We start from the raw sequence: 14,013 nt of genomic DNA, 5'->3' as shown, positions 1-14,013 counted from the left end.
AGCTGATTTAATTCTATTGGGACTATGGCTCTGTATCCTTAGAGTTTCAATTCCTACCCTTTTGTAAATACTCAGCTCTTCATTTTCTTTTGAGTGATTCTGAAGTTCATGTGGTAGGCAGCGTTCACTTGCTGGGTGGTGCCTGGATATGAACTGAAGAAGACAGCTTGGGGAACCTAGCACAGGGTGCCGGTGTCAGTGTGGGAACCTAGCACGGGGGTGCCGGTGTCAGTGTGGATCTAAGACCCCAAGTGTTCAAGGCGAGCTGCAGGCAGGCTGGCCATGACTGGCACGTGTGTGTCACGAGCAGTGACTCACCTTCAGTGTGACTGTAACCACCATCACAGTGAACACCAGCGTCCCAAACGTCCAGTTCCCAAACATCTGTGAAGACAAGAGCCTCGGTGAGCCTCGGTGAGCGCCCGCTGCCATGCGCCTCCCCTCCCTTATCCCGGACATGGATGCTGGAGAGTATGACCCATGGCCTCTGCACCTCAGCCCAAGGATACGGAGACTAGTTTCCTGAGTTACAGAAGGCAAGAGTTCAGATGGCCCTAGGCCAGCAATGATGGCCAAGCCTGGGTCAAGGATGACTTGTGTTGGTGTCCTGCTGTCCCGAAACTGGCCCTGCTGGATACTAGGTTCCAGGTCCAGTAGGGAGAGACCGCATAGAGGGAGTCAATATGTATGGTGCAGACCTGGACCCTGGCTAGGCTGCTTTCCATAGAAGAGACTATATGACAACCATATTCCTCAGGGCTGCTCTGCCTGTTTGCTCAAGAACTCACTCAGGGAACCTGCTTGTGGTGACAGAGATGCCCACAGCTGAGGGGCACGGCTGCTACAACACTGCAGGAGACAGCCAGAGGAGACACCAGAACACAGAGGTGACAGCCATCAGGGAGGGCTTCTCTGTGCGGACCTCAGGACAAGGAGGAAGTGGGCAGGTGGCACAAACTAGACAGAAGCTACAGTGGCTACTCCTCCAACAGCCAGGCCCTGGCCACAGCCGTGGCTGCTCACAACAGGCCAGTGAGGAGGAGGAGGAGGAGCAGGTGTGGGCTGCCCTCCTTCTAGTGGGAACTCGGGCAGGATGGGGGGGGGGTACAGACACAAGCCACATGCTAAAAGAGCCAACACGTTTCTCAACTACAGACAGACACATGTGAGGTCAGTGGCTGCGAGCCCTCTCTCAGGAAAGCTGGTCCACACAGGCCTTTTGCAAGAGAAGTTCCATACACACTGCATGAGCCTGCATGACAACTGCAGACACTGTTGGAGTTTGTGAACTGCACCTCTCAGAGGACTGTTCCCAGAACATTCTTAAAAGTTTATTTCACAAAGAATCAAAAGGCTAGGCTGCCAGTGCTTTTGCCTATGGTTAGCTTTAATCAGAGCATGTGCCTATAACCATACCCTGAACCTGGGTTGCTGTGAGTCCATGGCCTGCAGGAGGAGCCCTGGGTCAGAGCAGGGTACATGAAGCATGCTAGGAGAGAAGCATCAGGGTTCTGTGGAGACATCGACTGTAGAGGGATGCCAAGTCCTGTTCTTCATCCTGCTAAGAAGAAGCCTTCCTCCTCGGGCCTACAGCAGCAACAGAAGCCTTGAGACCTTCATGTGAGGGGCTTCTAGCCAGGGGCCAATGGGTCACTCCAGAGTGGCTACTGCTGCAACTAGTGAGAACCCAGAGATGCTGCATGGTATGCTGGACCCGGCCCACAGGAAGAAAGCCCACACCAAGCCCAGAGCACAGAGAGTGCAGGACTGACAGAAATTACAAGCACTCTCCCGCATGCTTTACCTCTGAGGCAGCAGAGTTGCAGCATGAACGTGTGTACCTAACAGGATGTTAGGAGCAAGCAGCTGGGTTGTTTAAGCAGAAGCTACAGGTGTGAGCCAAGTGGCGACCTGCAGTGAGTGGAGGAGAGCCTCTGCAAAGGCTGTGCTTGGCAGAAGGGAGCCCCTGCCTCCACCCCAGCTCTTCTGGGCCATCAGTTGGCACAGAGTGAGAGAACTCTTTAAAAATATAGATGTCAGCATGATCTGGGCACAGGTGTAAGCAGGGGACAAGCAAGGGAACAAGCAGACCCCAGCAGTGTCACACCGCAGGCCACGGTAAACTCAGCAACTTGCTCCTCCCACACCTGCTACAGGGAGGACAGTATCCCTCCCTGGCTCCAGGTTTCCTTGGGTTTGGTGGGTGATGGCAGACCTGGGTGCCATGATGGGTCACCAGGCCCCGAGTCCCTACAGGACACACTATGGCCACCATCACTTCAATAGGCAGGTAAAATGTAATAATCTCAAATGAGAAACTGGAAACTGGCTAGGAGATGTGTGGTCATCTCCTCCCTGTGCCCATGGCTCCACGTCAGCTCCCTGGGATGGACAGATGGCCACAGAGCTGATTCTGTATAATCTTCATTTCCTCCTTTGTGTCCAGTAGGAACCTTCTGGTCACCTACCCAGAGTCACTCAGTATGTTCTAGATTCCTTAAGTCACCAGTCCCTTGGCCAGACGTCACTTTTACACTTGCCCCAGCCGTGCTCGACTTACCCATGACGTGACAGTGTACCTCCACTGATGTCTAATTAATGTACATCTCCATAATACACCAACACTGGTGGTTTGACTGGCTCACACCTTAACAACACACTTCCACTGATGGCTCATATTCAACAATACCCCTAAAGGAATGGTCTGAGTGATTACCGCCTTAGTGACATACCTTCACTGTTCAGCTGATGGATATATAACGCAACAGTACACCTCCATCTGTGGTCTGACTGACTTCATACAACCTCACCCTATAGGAACACCCAGAGCAGGCCCACTTATGTGCCTTATGGTGAGTATTTTCAGAAGGTATTTTCTGTTCACCAAAGCCAACTTCATTTTTATGTGCAGTAATATTCCATGACAGACATAGCTTGGCTTCTTAAGGTCACAGTCACACCTCTGCACTCCTCTGGCCTGGCTCCACATCCCTCTGTCAGCTCTGTGCTGTGATCACTCGCCATGGATGACTGACTAAGCTACCCACTAGGTGTTTCCTATTGTAACATTCCAAACTAAATACCAGGCTAGAAACATCCAAGGGGTCAGCTAGCGTATGGCGATTACTACTTTGGTAGCATCAAAAAAAGTACTTATGAATTTTGATGGTACAAATTTTAAGAAATTATTCATAATTCCACTGTCCTCACACTACATGAGACCTATGAATGTTTCCATGGACTGCTGTAGAGCTTTCTAGAGAAATCTTTAATAGCAATCAACAGAACGAGCTTCTAAACAGAAGGATCTAGAAGACGTGTCCTGGATCCCTGGGGAGCACACCTGGGAGGATCACCATATGGTCATCCTGCACCTGAGTCCTGTAAATCTAATATTTTCTCACCTCATATCCCCACACACCAGCTTAATGCAGGCTGAGTAGGGTCCCTGAGGCTTAGGCTGGGGTGGAGGTGGAGGGTGGTCTGCATGACTGAGAACCAGATCTCTTCCTTGGCCTCCTGGATCTGTGTTCATCCCAGTCCCTGCATTCCAACCTCACAGAGAGGTGTCACTGTCTATCCTGAAGTACATGTGAAGGGATGTCAAGGTGACTCTGCTCTCTCGGCTCCACAGGCTGACCAGAGTATAGTCACCATCATACCTGAATATGAACCCTGTGAATTTGTGATGCCTGTCCTGACAAGCACTGGTTTGGGGTGACCCTGGAAGCGTCCTTTGGGAATTATTTTGTGTCAAGACATGTAACATATATGTTGTACTTCCACTGACAACCTGTGTGTGGAGCAAAGGCAGTCGCCAAGGTCCTTCTCAGGGACAGAGCCCTGCAGGAGGCTCAGGCGTGTCTGTCTCTGCCTGCAGCTCTTGCTTTCTGGACTTGTTTCTGATGAACATTTTAACAGTGGCAAAGGGTGGATCTGTCGGTGATGGGGAGGGTCAGGGGGAGACACTGCAGGGCCACCAGGAAGCATCTTCCTAGCAGCCCACACAAGGCCTAAAGGACTGTCTGAGGGGTGGAAGACAAGGAGTGCAGGCAAAGGAACACAGGAATCCTGAGCTCCCATGACAGGCGGCAGAGGAGTCACTACACACAATAGCAGGGCCTGGCAGGAGACTCGCCAAAACCCCAGGAGTGGGATAAGAGGCAGGAGACACTGAAGAGAGTCTCTGGGACAGCCCGGGAAATGGGGTCACTGTCTTTCTAAAATAGAGAGCCTCTCGGAGTCCTTCCCTAGCTCTCCACATCAACCACACCCCCACCCTGGAATGTCTGTGCCATACTCTAAGGCCCTGAGATGCTGTGGGCTGGGGTGGAGGGCACCATGCTGGCACAGGCCAGGGTCTGAGTTCTGGCTAGGCCTTACACCAGTTTCCCAGCCTGTGCAAGCTCCTTCTTCAACCTCCTACACCAGTGACCACCAGATCACTGAAGGGTCCTTGCGTGGCAAGGCGAGGTGTGAACAGAGCTGAGTGCTGAGGCCTGCTTGTTTAAGACACATGTGGAGGTGAGGTGCTGCCTAGAGGCTGCACCATGTTTATGGACAGGCATTATCTGATGGAAATAAAGGAGGACTGGGAGCTACAAAGAGCTCAAGATCTTTAAAACAGGGAAGTGAGCTTCAGCGGATCTTCAGGCTCTGACTTAGTAAAGACCGGTGTGTGCTATTCTAGGAGAGATCAGTACCTTTAGTTATGAGGCAACAGAGACAAATGCACAGGGAGACAAACTACCAGGAGACAGGCCAGACCCTGGCATTCCAACCTCACAGTCTGAGGACCAGCATGTGGAAGACAGTACGGACAGGAGGGGAGTTGGTTCAACGAGAAATGAGAAGCATTTCTGTTTTCAAGCTCCCTGAAGGAATGTCTAGGAGGAGTCTTCTCTGACGTCAGTTGCAGTGTTTATTCGAACGGCCATCTCAGAACCCGTGACTTTAGCCAGGCTTGACACTAACTTGGAACTTGTGAGATTATGAGGACAAGATCTAGGGTCTACTTGATGCCTCTGGTTCTCCCCAGGTGGCACAGGTACACCAGCAACGCAAGGTCCCCACCAGACCTCCTGACCTTAGTTTACAGTGGCATGCAGACCTACACGGCCGTTTCCCCTTCTAGAGAAGCCTTGACAGAGACCCAGGGAGAAGACACCTGGCAGAGTCAGGTGACTCTGACACCAGCAGAGGACAGGAATGGCTAATAGCTTTTCTACCCACAAAGCACACAGAAGAGGTCACATTTGAAAATATTTTCAAGAAATATTTTATTTGTAATGCACTGCAAACCACAGAGAGGACAAAGTGTCTTACCATGCTCGTGTTGGTGGTCATTATCTGAGGTGGGAAGGAAGCAAATGGCAAAGAGAAAAAAAGCAAGATACGAATATAACACACCCCAGAAAGTAGGCAAACAACAGGCTGCAGTCCTTCAGAGAACTATAGAGCTGCTCGCTGTGAAGGGGCCATGCCCACACACTGTGGAGCGACACTCACACAACCTAACTCCCACATGAAAGGACATTGGCTGGATGACACCATGGAGCCCCTGGGACCAGTCAGGAAAACCTCAGGACCGACTCTAACTCCCCACAGCTGGCAAATGACACGTCCCTTTGTCCCTTCCTTTCTCTCAGTTGCTCCACTGATCACACCTAGCCACAGCTGACCTGTTTCCACACACAGTGACTAAGCAATAAAGCAGGAGGTCGCTCGCTCGCTCACTTGCTCGCTCACGCACAGTACTCACCTGTCCATTGACGGTCACGGTTGTGTTCTCAAATATGAAATAAGCACCAAAGAAAAATACCAAAGCGTCAAAAACGCCCAGAAATGTCCAGTAAATGAACACCCGCCAGCGCAGCAGCGCGTTCTTGGCGATGTCTCTGTTTGAGAAGAGGGGAGAACTGTGACGTCAGCCCAAGGTCCACCCGTGCAGCCCTCTGTGGTGTCACCGCCACCCACATGCTCCTGAGCAGCATCAACTGTGACTGTCAAACAGTGTCTGCACCCCTAATGGCAAACCCACATGGTCCCCAGACCTCACACTGCTGTGCCCAATCTTCTCCACTGGCTTTTGACTATTCTGTCTCAGATTCAGTTATAATACTGTCAAAGAGAACCTGGTGCTCTCTGGTCTTCTGAATGTAATTACCACACAACAGCACACAGTAGCTGACACACTGATTAACAGACTGAAGACTTGGGTTTGCTACCAAGCTACACTGAGTTTCTACGCCTGTTCATTTTACAAGAGTAAGTGTGTCAGCAGAAGTGTGAGCGCGTATGTGCATAAACACACAAGCACACCTATTTCCTCTAGCTTCTAGGTATTGTCAGAAAGATCCCAGAGCCTGTGGAACTGGACAGGGGAAGGTTGTCTGATGTTATGTGGCTCTGAAACTAAACAGGTAAAAGACCTCACAGAACTAAGTGCATAGCCGTGTGCACACACATGACTAAGACAAGAGACCCTGGGCAAACTGAGTGAGGTAGGTGAAGAATGACGACTGCGTGCTGGCTGGCGGCTATCCTGTAGCATCCAGCTCATGGTTACTGCAGAACCTGGACAGAAGCAGGAGAAGCTCCTTACTATGACATAGGTGGAAAAAGACTACAAAGAAACACTGTATCTATCAGAAAATCCGGGCAGTTCTGAAACAGGAGAAAAGCTGTATTGCCTTAATACTAAGAAATGGAGCAGAGCAGATGCTGGTTACACTCCGAGCTTCCCAACTCTATCAAGCAATGGAATGCAGAGGGGCTCACATCTCTGTCAAGCTTCGAGGTGCAGAGGGGGTTCACGTGTGTGCTCAAGCCTAGCGTAGACCCATCACCTACAGAGCACACCCCAAGACACCACCTGACTGTTTAACTACCGTCCTGTGGAAGCATGTCACCAGACTTTGAAATACTACCACTAGGAGCTGACTGGAGGACTCTGCTCTGCTCCCACTTGCACAGGCAGAGGCACGCACCTGTAGAGGGACGGGTCTCTCTTGAGCACATCGATGCCCACGTGCTGCTCCATGAGGCTGTACAGGAGGATCGGGAGGGACGTGAAGCTGATGTTGTAGAGAGTCAGATACGCAGTATCGTACAAAGTCTGTAAGAGGAAGCAATCTGCACTCCAAGGTGGCCTTAACACATTGATGTCACGATTTAGCATAGCACTGTGTGTGTGTGTGTGTGTGTGTGTGTGTGTGTGTGTAAGCCAGAGGTCAGCATCAGGTGACCTGGAGTTCACTGACTCAGCTAGCGTGGACAGCCAATGAACCGCAGGTATCCTCTGCCTCTATCCTCTCTTACCAGAAGTTCAGGCCTATGTGGCTATACCCAGCTTTAATACAGGTACTAGGGATTTGAACTCAGGTCCTCATGCTTGTACTGCAATAACTTTATCAATTGAGCCATCACCCTAGGCCATGAATATGTTACTTTTTAATTTGCAAAATGCTTAAATATATAGAAAATGTACCTAAAATGCATAAAAGCCACTATTCTACAGAGATAGACACTGAGACAGATTTTAAATTTCATGAAGGCAATCTGTCAGGCAGAGCTCAGATCCCAGACTTTGCAGGTCTGTTCCCTTCACATCTTCCAGCTTCATTGGCCTGGCCCTGGTGGCTCTGGACACAAGCTGTTGGCCACTGTCCATCTGAGTACTCGGGGACAGAAATGTGTCTGCTCAGGCAGCACGTACTGAGGAGCCCGACTCCCAGTCACAGATGCTAGCATTCCGTGTACTTCAATGCCTCAGACTTCAAGGATGACCCACACACCCATGAGAGTGCCCACGGGCTATGTCATTACAGGCTTGTGTTTAGGGACATACCCAGCCTCAGGACACCCAGACTGGGGGCTCGCAACTCCTCAGCTCTGTAGCCTGCTCCTTCACCTTTGTCTACTGACAGGACCCAGGGGCAGCAGGATGGATGGCACCTGGGCCCTACCAGCTCCATGGGTCTGTCTGCACATTCCTGAAGCCTGTTTCCTCATCATGGCCCCCCATTAGGAAGGAAGACAAGACTATGATGAACTTCCAATTTACAACATCAGACTGACCTGCTGTGAAAATCCGCAGAAGAACTGGTACAAAAACTGAGGAAAAATGAAGCAGACATTCTGAAAAGTAAGTCACAGCCATTAGTTCAAGAGTACAGCAGAAATGCATGGGCTTGCCTAGAGATCACCAGGCACTGTCAACACATCACGCTTCACATGGGGGAACTGTTCCAAGTAGGCCCAACATCCTACCCAGCAGCCACATGGGTGATGGAAAAGCTTTCCCATATACTATCTATAGTGACCCTGGTGATCGCTGGTGATGGAAAAGCTTTCCCATACACTATCTATAGTGGCCCTGGTGATCGCTGGTGATGGAAAAGCTTTCCCATACACTATCTATAGTGGCCCTGGTGATCGCTGGTGATGGAAAAGCTTTCCCATACACTATCTATAGTGGCCCTGGTGATCGCTGGCAGCAGAAGGGAGCTGCACTGGCTCAACAGCAAAGGTGGTAGTGACAGCCAGCAGCAAGGACCTGCCTGCCTGCGCGGAGAGGGCTGGAGACACCGCCCTCAGACATCGTATGTTGCACTCTGACAAGGTTCAACACGTGTCAGGGATTATAGAAAGAATTTTGGTTTCTTTGAAAACCACAGAAATATTATAAGACTACGTTTCCATTTTAATCCAGGTATGAGAGATGGGGATTTTCCACGGCTGTGACTATGATTTGCCTCATGCTCTAGTAGGGGCATGATTCTGCCAGGTGCAGACACTCTCTGTGACTGTGTTGTGACTATGATTTGCCTCATGCTCTAGTAGGGGCATGATTCTGCCAGGTGCAGACACTCTCTGTGACTGTGCTGTGACTATGATTTGCCTCATGCTCTAGTAGGGGCATGATTCTGCCAGGTGCAGACACTCTCTGTGACTGTGTGATGTTTGGATTCTGAGAACTTTTCAGAGGTATATAAACGCTAGGACCCCACGAGGCAGGATGGGTTGTTGGTTATTTGCTGTGGGTCAAAAAGAAGAAGAAGAGGAAGAAGAGGAGGAAGAGGTGTAAAAGGAAGAGGAAGAGAAGGAGGAGGAAGAAGATGAAGAGAAAAAAAGAGGAGGAGAAATAATTAGACACCCTGATGGTGAAGATCAAACTCGCCCCAAGGAACTCAACAATCCTAATCAGCGGGAAGTAGTCTAAGGGTTACAGCACCTCCTTCCCCTCTCTCCACCACCCCCTTCCCCTCTCTCCACCACCCCCTTCCCTCTATCCACCACCCCCTTCCCTCTCTCCACCACCCCTTCCCCTCTCTCCACCACCCCCTTCCCCTCTATCCACCACCCCCTTCCCCTCTCTCCACCACCCCCTTCCCCTCTCTCCACCACCCCCTTCCCTCTCTCCACCACCCCCTTCCCTCTCTCCACCACCCCTTCCCCTCTCTCCACCACCCCCTTCCCCTCTATCTACCACCCCCTTCCCCTCTATCCACCACCCCCTTCCCCTCTCTCCACCACCCCCTTCCCCTCTATCCACCACCCCCTTCCCCTCTATCCACCACCCCCTTCCCCTCTATCCACCACCCCCTTCCCCTCTATCCACCACCCCCTTCCCCTCTCTCCACCACCCCCTTCCCCTCTCTCCACCACCCCCTTCCCCTCTCTCCACCACCCCCTTCCCCTCTATCCACCACCCCCTTCCCCTCTCTCCACCACCCCCTTCCCCTCTATCCACCACCCCCTTCCCCTCTATCCTTTTTCTTCCCTGTCTCGTGTTAGGGGTTGAAAGGGTGGAAGAAAAAGAGTGGAGAGGGTAGAAGGAAGAACCCACAAAGTGGCCAACTCTGGCTACCCAGTATTCTCTTGTTGCAGAAAAAACCCACTCTTTATGAGCACTTCTTTTTGTGATAAACCCCTGGAAGCATTAAGTTACCTGACAAAGGTCTCATGCCACTAAAACTGTGAGAGGAGAAAAGAAATACTTCCTACCTTATAAAAGAAGTATTGCACAAGCTCAGATATCCTGATATAATAAAAATGCCCATGAACAAGAAGCATCTTCTTCAAGTGTTTAAACTTGGGTATTGCATAGTCGCTGTTCCTTGCAGCCTGGCGACCCTCCTTCCCGATGACGCCTAGAATAAGAAGAGCAAACAGGCTGGTAAGCCAGAGCCAGCTGACCAGCACACCACTGCCCGGTATGTCCCCTAAGTACAAGGCAAAGGTGGAGGCCCAAGGTCCCTCTGTACACATGACACAACCTTTGTCTGCCTGAAGTGCATCCCAACTGGAGCAGCTATGGCTTACCTATGCCCACGTGGGCCTCCAGGATCATACTGACGTCATTTGCACCATCACCAATCGCTAAGGTAATAGGATGCTCCTTTGAAAATTTGATTAACTTAACAATCTGGAAAAGAACGGAACATGGAGTTTACCTTCTCTGTTTCAGTTTTGTAATTAACTGGGCAGAACCAACAAAGACATAGAGCTGGTACAGGAAACGGGACTGTCTGCTTACAGCTCTCAGACTATCAAAGACACAGAGCTGGTACAGGAAACAGGGGACTGTCTGCTTACAGCTCTCAGACTACTTTTTCCACAGAGGATCAAATGGTCTCATATAAACTAAGATATGATCAATGACAAGACTTCACAAACACATGAAGACAAACTTAAGAGTTATGTTCAGGTGTCCAAAAGGCTTGGGGCTAATGCCAACACTGTAGTCTACACAAAGGGGTTGAAATCCCATGCCACCTATTATCAAACAATTTTAGAAAATTGTTTTTAATGCTATTTTAATTTTCAAAGTTGTCACATGTGAAAATCAAATATGTCAACCTAATGCAATGAGTACTATTCACGATTTCTCTTTATTTCTTGATTTCCAAGTCAAATTCTTCATAGACTTCCCTACATGCATTGCGCTTAAGCCTAATGTTTAAATGTTTACATCTCCCTAACTGTTTAACAATCAGAGACAGTGACTGACACCCATGCCCACTGGTGGGCCAGTCCGTACCTGGGCCTTCTGTAAGGGCGCCATCCGGCAGCACAGCACCGCACTGCAGTTTCTGCAGATCTCCAGGAAGAGCTCTCTGTAGTTGCCCGAGGAGCTCCCATCCTCTCTGGGCTTCATTATCAAGGACAGTGCAGCTCCATCGATGATTAACCCATAGTCATGCATGTCTGTGGAGAGGCTTTAGAGCACACACAAGGGAAAACCACTCAACGGGGCGCAGGCACCATGCCAGTTCACGGGATCAGGATGCTTGCAGGTCTCCCTCCTTCATTAGTCTTTACAGTACTGGATCCAACTCCTGGACTGCACTGTACATCACATTTTAATGAACTTTCTTTGCCCAGGCAGAGCAGCCACACCCTGCTGTGGGTCTGTGTAAGTTCAGTGCTGATGCACCACAGGGAGGGCCTTGGGAGGACAGGTCTCTAACCTTCTCTGTCTGGCTTTCTGCCCTGGTGACCTCATTTCTTGAACATGGTCAAGGTCTCCCTTCGCTGGACTTTAAAGGTTTATTTTTAATAATTTAAATATGTATGTATTTGTGGGTAGGGATGGGCACACCCCTGCACAGACCAGCAGAGCTGATCTCCCAGGAGTGGGAGTTACGGGTAGTTGAGAGCAGCCTGATGTGGGTGCTGGGAACCAGAGTTGGGCCCTTTGCCAGAGCAGTGCACTCCTGGCTACTGAGCTGTCTCCAAGCCCCTCTGCTAGGCCTAAGGATCACAAACACATCTGTGACCCCAAACTCTGCCGATCAACACAGAAATGATTCTGTGCTGTTCTTAAGACAGACTCAAACGCTGACTTGTTTTGTCAAATTTCTATGACTCTTAAGACAGGCCAGCGAGGCTGCTCTGTGAGTTAGGGTGCCTGCTCTAAGCCTACAACCTGTCCGTGGTAGAAGAAGAAAAGGTATTGATGCAAGTTGTCCTCTAATCTCCAAGTTACACTGTGGCACCTGCATGCTGACAACCAGAACAAATAAATAAAAACGTAAGACAACGAGTGAGAGTCAGATGACTCACCCACATTGGTGTAGGTGCCCCTGTAAAATGCATGAATAAACCAATAGATATTCTTGGCAGACTCAACTTCAGCAATACTGCTGTCTCAGAAAAACAACCTCCATTATTTCTAACTGCCTTCTGGATTTTCTGGCAGCGTTCTGAGGCATCCATGACGGACCCATGGGCACAACAGCAGATGGAAGTTGTTCCAATCGAGACAGCTTTTCACATTCTCTGCCCAGCAGGTTGAAATTGGCTGCCTAGGCACACCCGGTGCTGGAGCTTCTACGTGACCCCCAGGGGTGCAGGTGTCAGTTCCCCCAGAGACCCCGGTCCGTAAGGTGGGAGGAGCTGCGTACCCTGAGAAGGAGTCTCTGGTCAGGCTCCCGCTGCAGCGCAGCACAGTCTTGCTCAGGTCAAAGAGAACGTCGTGCAGGCTCTGCTCCTCTAGCTTTTTGGTGGTCAGCTCCAGCAGCGTGGTGCCCCTGCGGAACAACTTGCAGGCGTAGCAGGTGGCTGCGGCTGTCTCCATCTTGTCCCCGGTGAGCACCCAGACCTTGATACCTGCCTTCTGTAGTGCCTCAATTGTGTCAGCGGCTTTCTCCTGGAGCCTAAGAGCATGGAACCCAGGGGATCAGGATCCAAAGGGCACCAAAATAAACAACCTCAAGAAACATGGCGCTATCAAAAGACGGTTCTACAGCACAGCATGTGCCAAGTGGCTGAGGTCTACAGAAACACCGGAACCTGCTCCCACAGGTCCAAGTGGACACAGGATGTGCTGCACAGCTCTGCCAACCGTGGAGGAGCTATTTAAGGAGGCTGCTCTGTGTGCTGTACTTTTGCTGAGCCTTACATCCTACAACCCAGTATCATTCCAATGAGAAGACGAATCATTACAACCAGAAATAAAATGGAAAAATAAAGTTGGGAAATAAGGCATCATCTTTTCTTTTGGTACTATGTGTTCTAATGTTGCTACTTATCAAATAGGAATCCAGGCTTCAAGTAAGATATCAGATACTGGTAATAATGCCACTGGTCTCACAGCTAACATCTACCAGTGGTTCAGCATGTGCCAGCACTGTGTGAAATCTGATGTAACCTTTCACTTCTACAGAACTCTGCAAAGTCAGACTAGTCCTTGGATGAAAGTTTGTGGCCTGAGGTATGGCGATCCCATTACTCCAGCTGCACAGATGAAGGAAACAACCTCCAACCTTGTAATTTTCTGAATTAATAGTAAGGGACCTGAGTCCCAGAGAGGAAAGTTTACCAGTGTACTAGCTCAGGTTTTTAAAAAGTAGCTTGTGATGAATCATCACTTCAACAGAACACTGTATCTGTAATCCCAGGAGGATGCACGGTCCATGTCGTCTGGGCTACACAGAGAAACCTTGTCTAGGAAGAAGCTCATTATGACACCACTCACCCCTATGTGTTTCTGGGTGTCAACCCTCTGGGCTCCACAGCTTAACTCAGCCATGCAAGCTGTCCACATGATGTCACATGATGGCTCCATGTGAGGCCATCAGAGCCTGTCCCAGGAGCAGCCCCCTGCCTGCCTTCAGGCCACTGCACTGTGCCTTGCTCTTCACTTTGTAACTGAGAATTCCAGAAACTTTCCCAGTGACTTCACAGGTTTCTACAACAGCCCACTTCATTTCTGTAACTGTCTTAGACAAACAATGACAACCATGTTGAGGACACTGAGCTACACAAAGTCACAGATGCAGAGGATCCAGCAGCAGCTGGGAAATGGCTACTGACTCCTCTCTAAGGCATGAGAAAAAGCCAATCCTCCACGTGTGATGTAATGTGAAGATGTTACTGTCACTACTTGGAGGGAAAGTGTCCTCCCAGGCATCTGATTTGTGGACAGTAACATATCACCCAGTAGTAATCAATCTCCAGGCTGTCACTGTCCATGAAGGAAAACAGGAGCCTTGTCCTTGGGAAGAA

The 14,013-nt window shown here is 50.1% G+C and overlaps 1 protein-coding gene across 11 annotated transcripts in view; it reads right to left on the bottom strand.

Annotated features, from left to right (window-relative positions):
- The window catches only part of Atp11a (ATPase phospholipid transporting 11A), a 113,549-nt gene that overhangs the window by 10,903 nt on the left and 88,633 nt on the right, over nucleotides 1-14,013 (bottom strand). For 9 of the 11 annotated variants that reach the window (XR_013104275.1, XM_034520900.2, XM_076913817.1 and 6 more), the window contains exons 19-27: nucleotides 12,411-12,662; nucleotides 11,045-11,222; nucleotides 10,327-10,429; nucleotides 10,009-10,154; nucleotides 8,080-8,139; nucleotides 6,990-7,117; nucleotides 5,762-5,897; nucleotides 5,326-5,349; nucleotides 319-384 (exon numbers count right to left, since the gene is read on the bottom strand). Coding sequence is in view for 10 of the 11 variants with exons in the window: in XM_034520900.2 (XP_034376791.1) it covers nucleotides 319-384; nucleotides 5,326-5,349; nucleotides 5,762-5,897; nucleotides 6,990-7,117; nucleotides 8,080-8,139; nucleotides 10,009-10,154; nucleotides 10,327-10,429; nucleotides 11,045-11,222; nucleotides 12,411-12,662 (1,093 nt within the window). In the remaining variant the exon portion in view is untranslated. The remainder of the gene's footprint in view (nucleotides 1-318; nucleotides 385-5,325; nucleotides 5,350-5,761; nucleotides 5,898-6,989; nucleotides 7,118-8,079; nucleotides 8,140-10,008; nucleotides 10,155-10,326; nucleotides 10,430-11,044; nucleotides 11,223-12,410; nucleotides 12,663-14,013) is intronic. The other 2 variants (XM_076913819.1, XM_076913818.1) reach the window with 1 other exon arrangement.

Source organism: Arvicanthis niloticus, chromosome 16, assembly GCF_011762505.2.
Source record: "Arvicanthis niloticus isolate mArvNil1 chromosome 16, mArvNil1.pat.X, whole genome shotgun sequence".
NCBI lineage: Eukaryota > Metazoa > Chordata > Mammalia > Rodentia > Muridae > Arvicanthis > Arvicanthis niloticus.
Note: the sequence above shows the minus strand (reverse complement) of the source record. Positions and strands in the feature narration are given on the sequence as shown.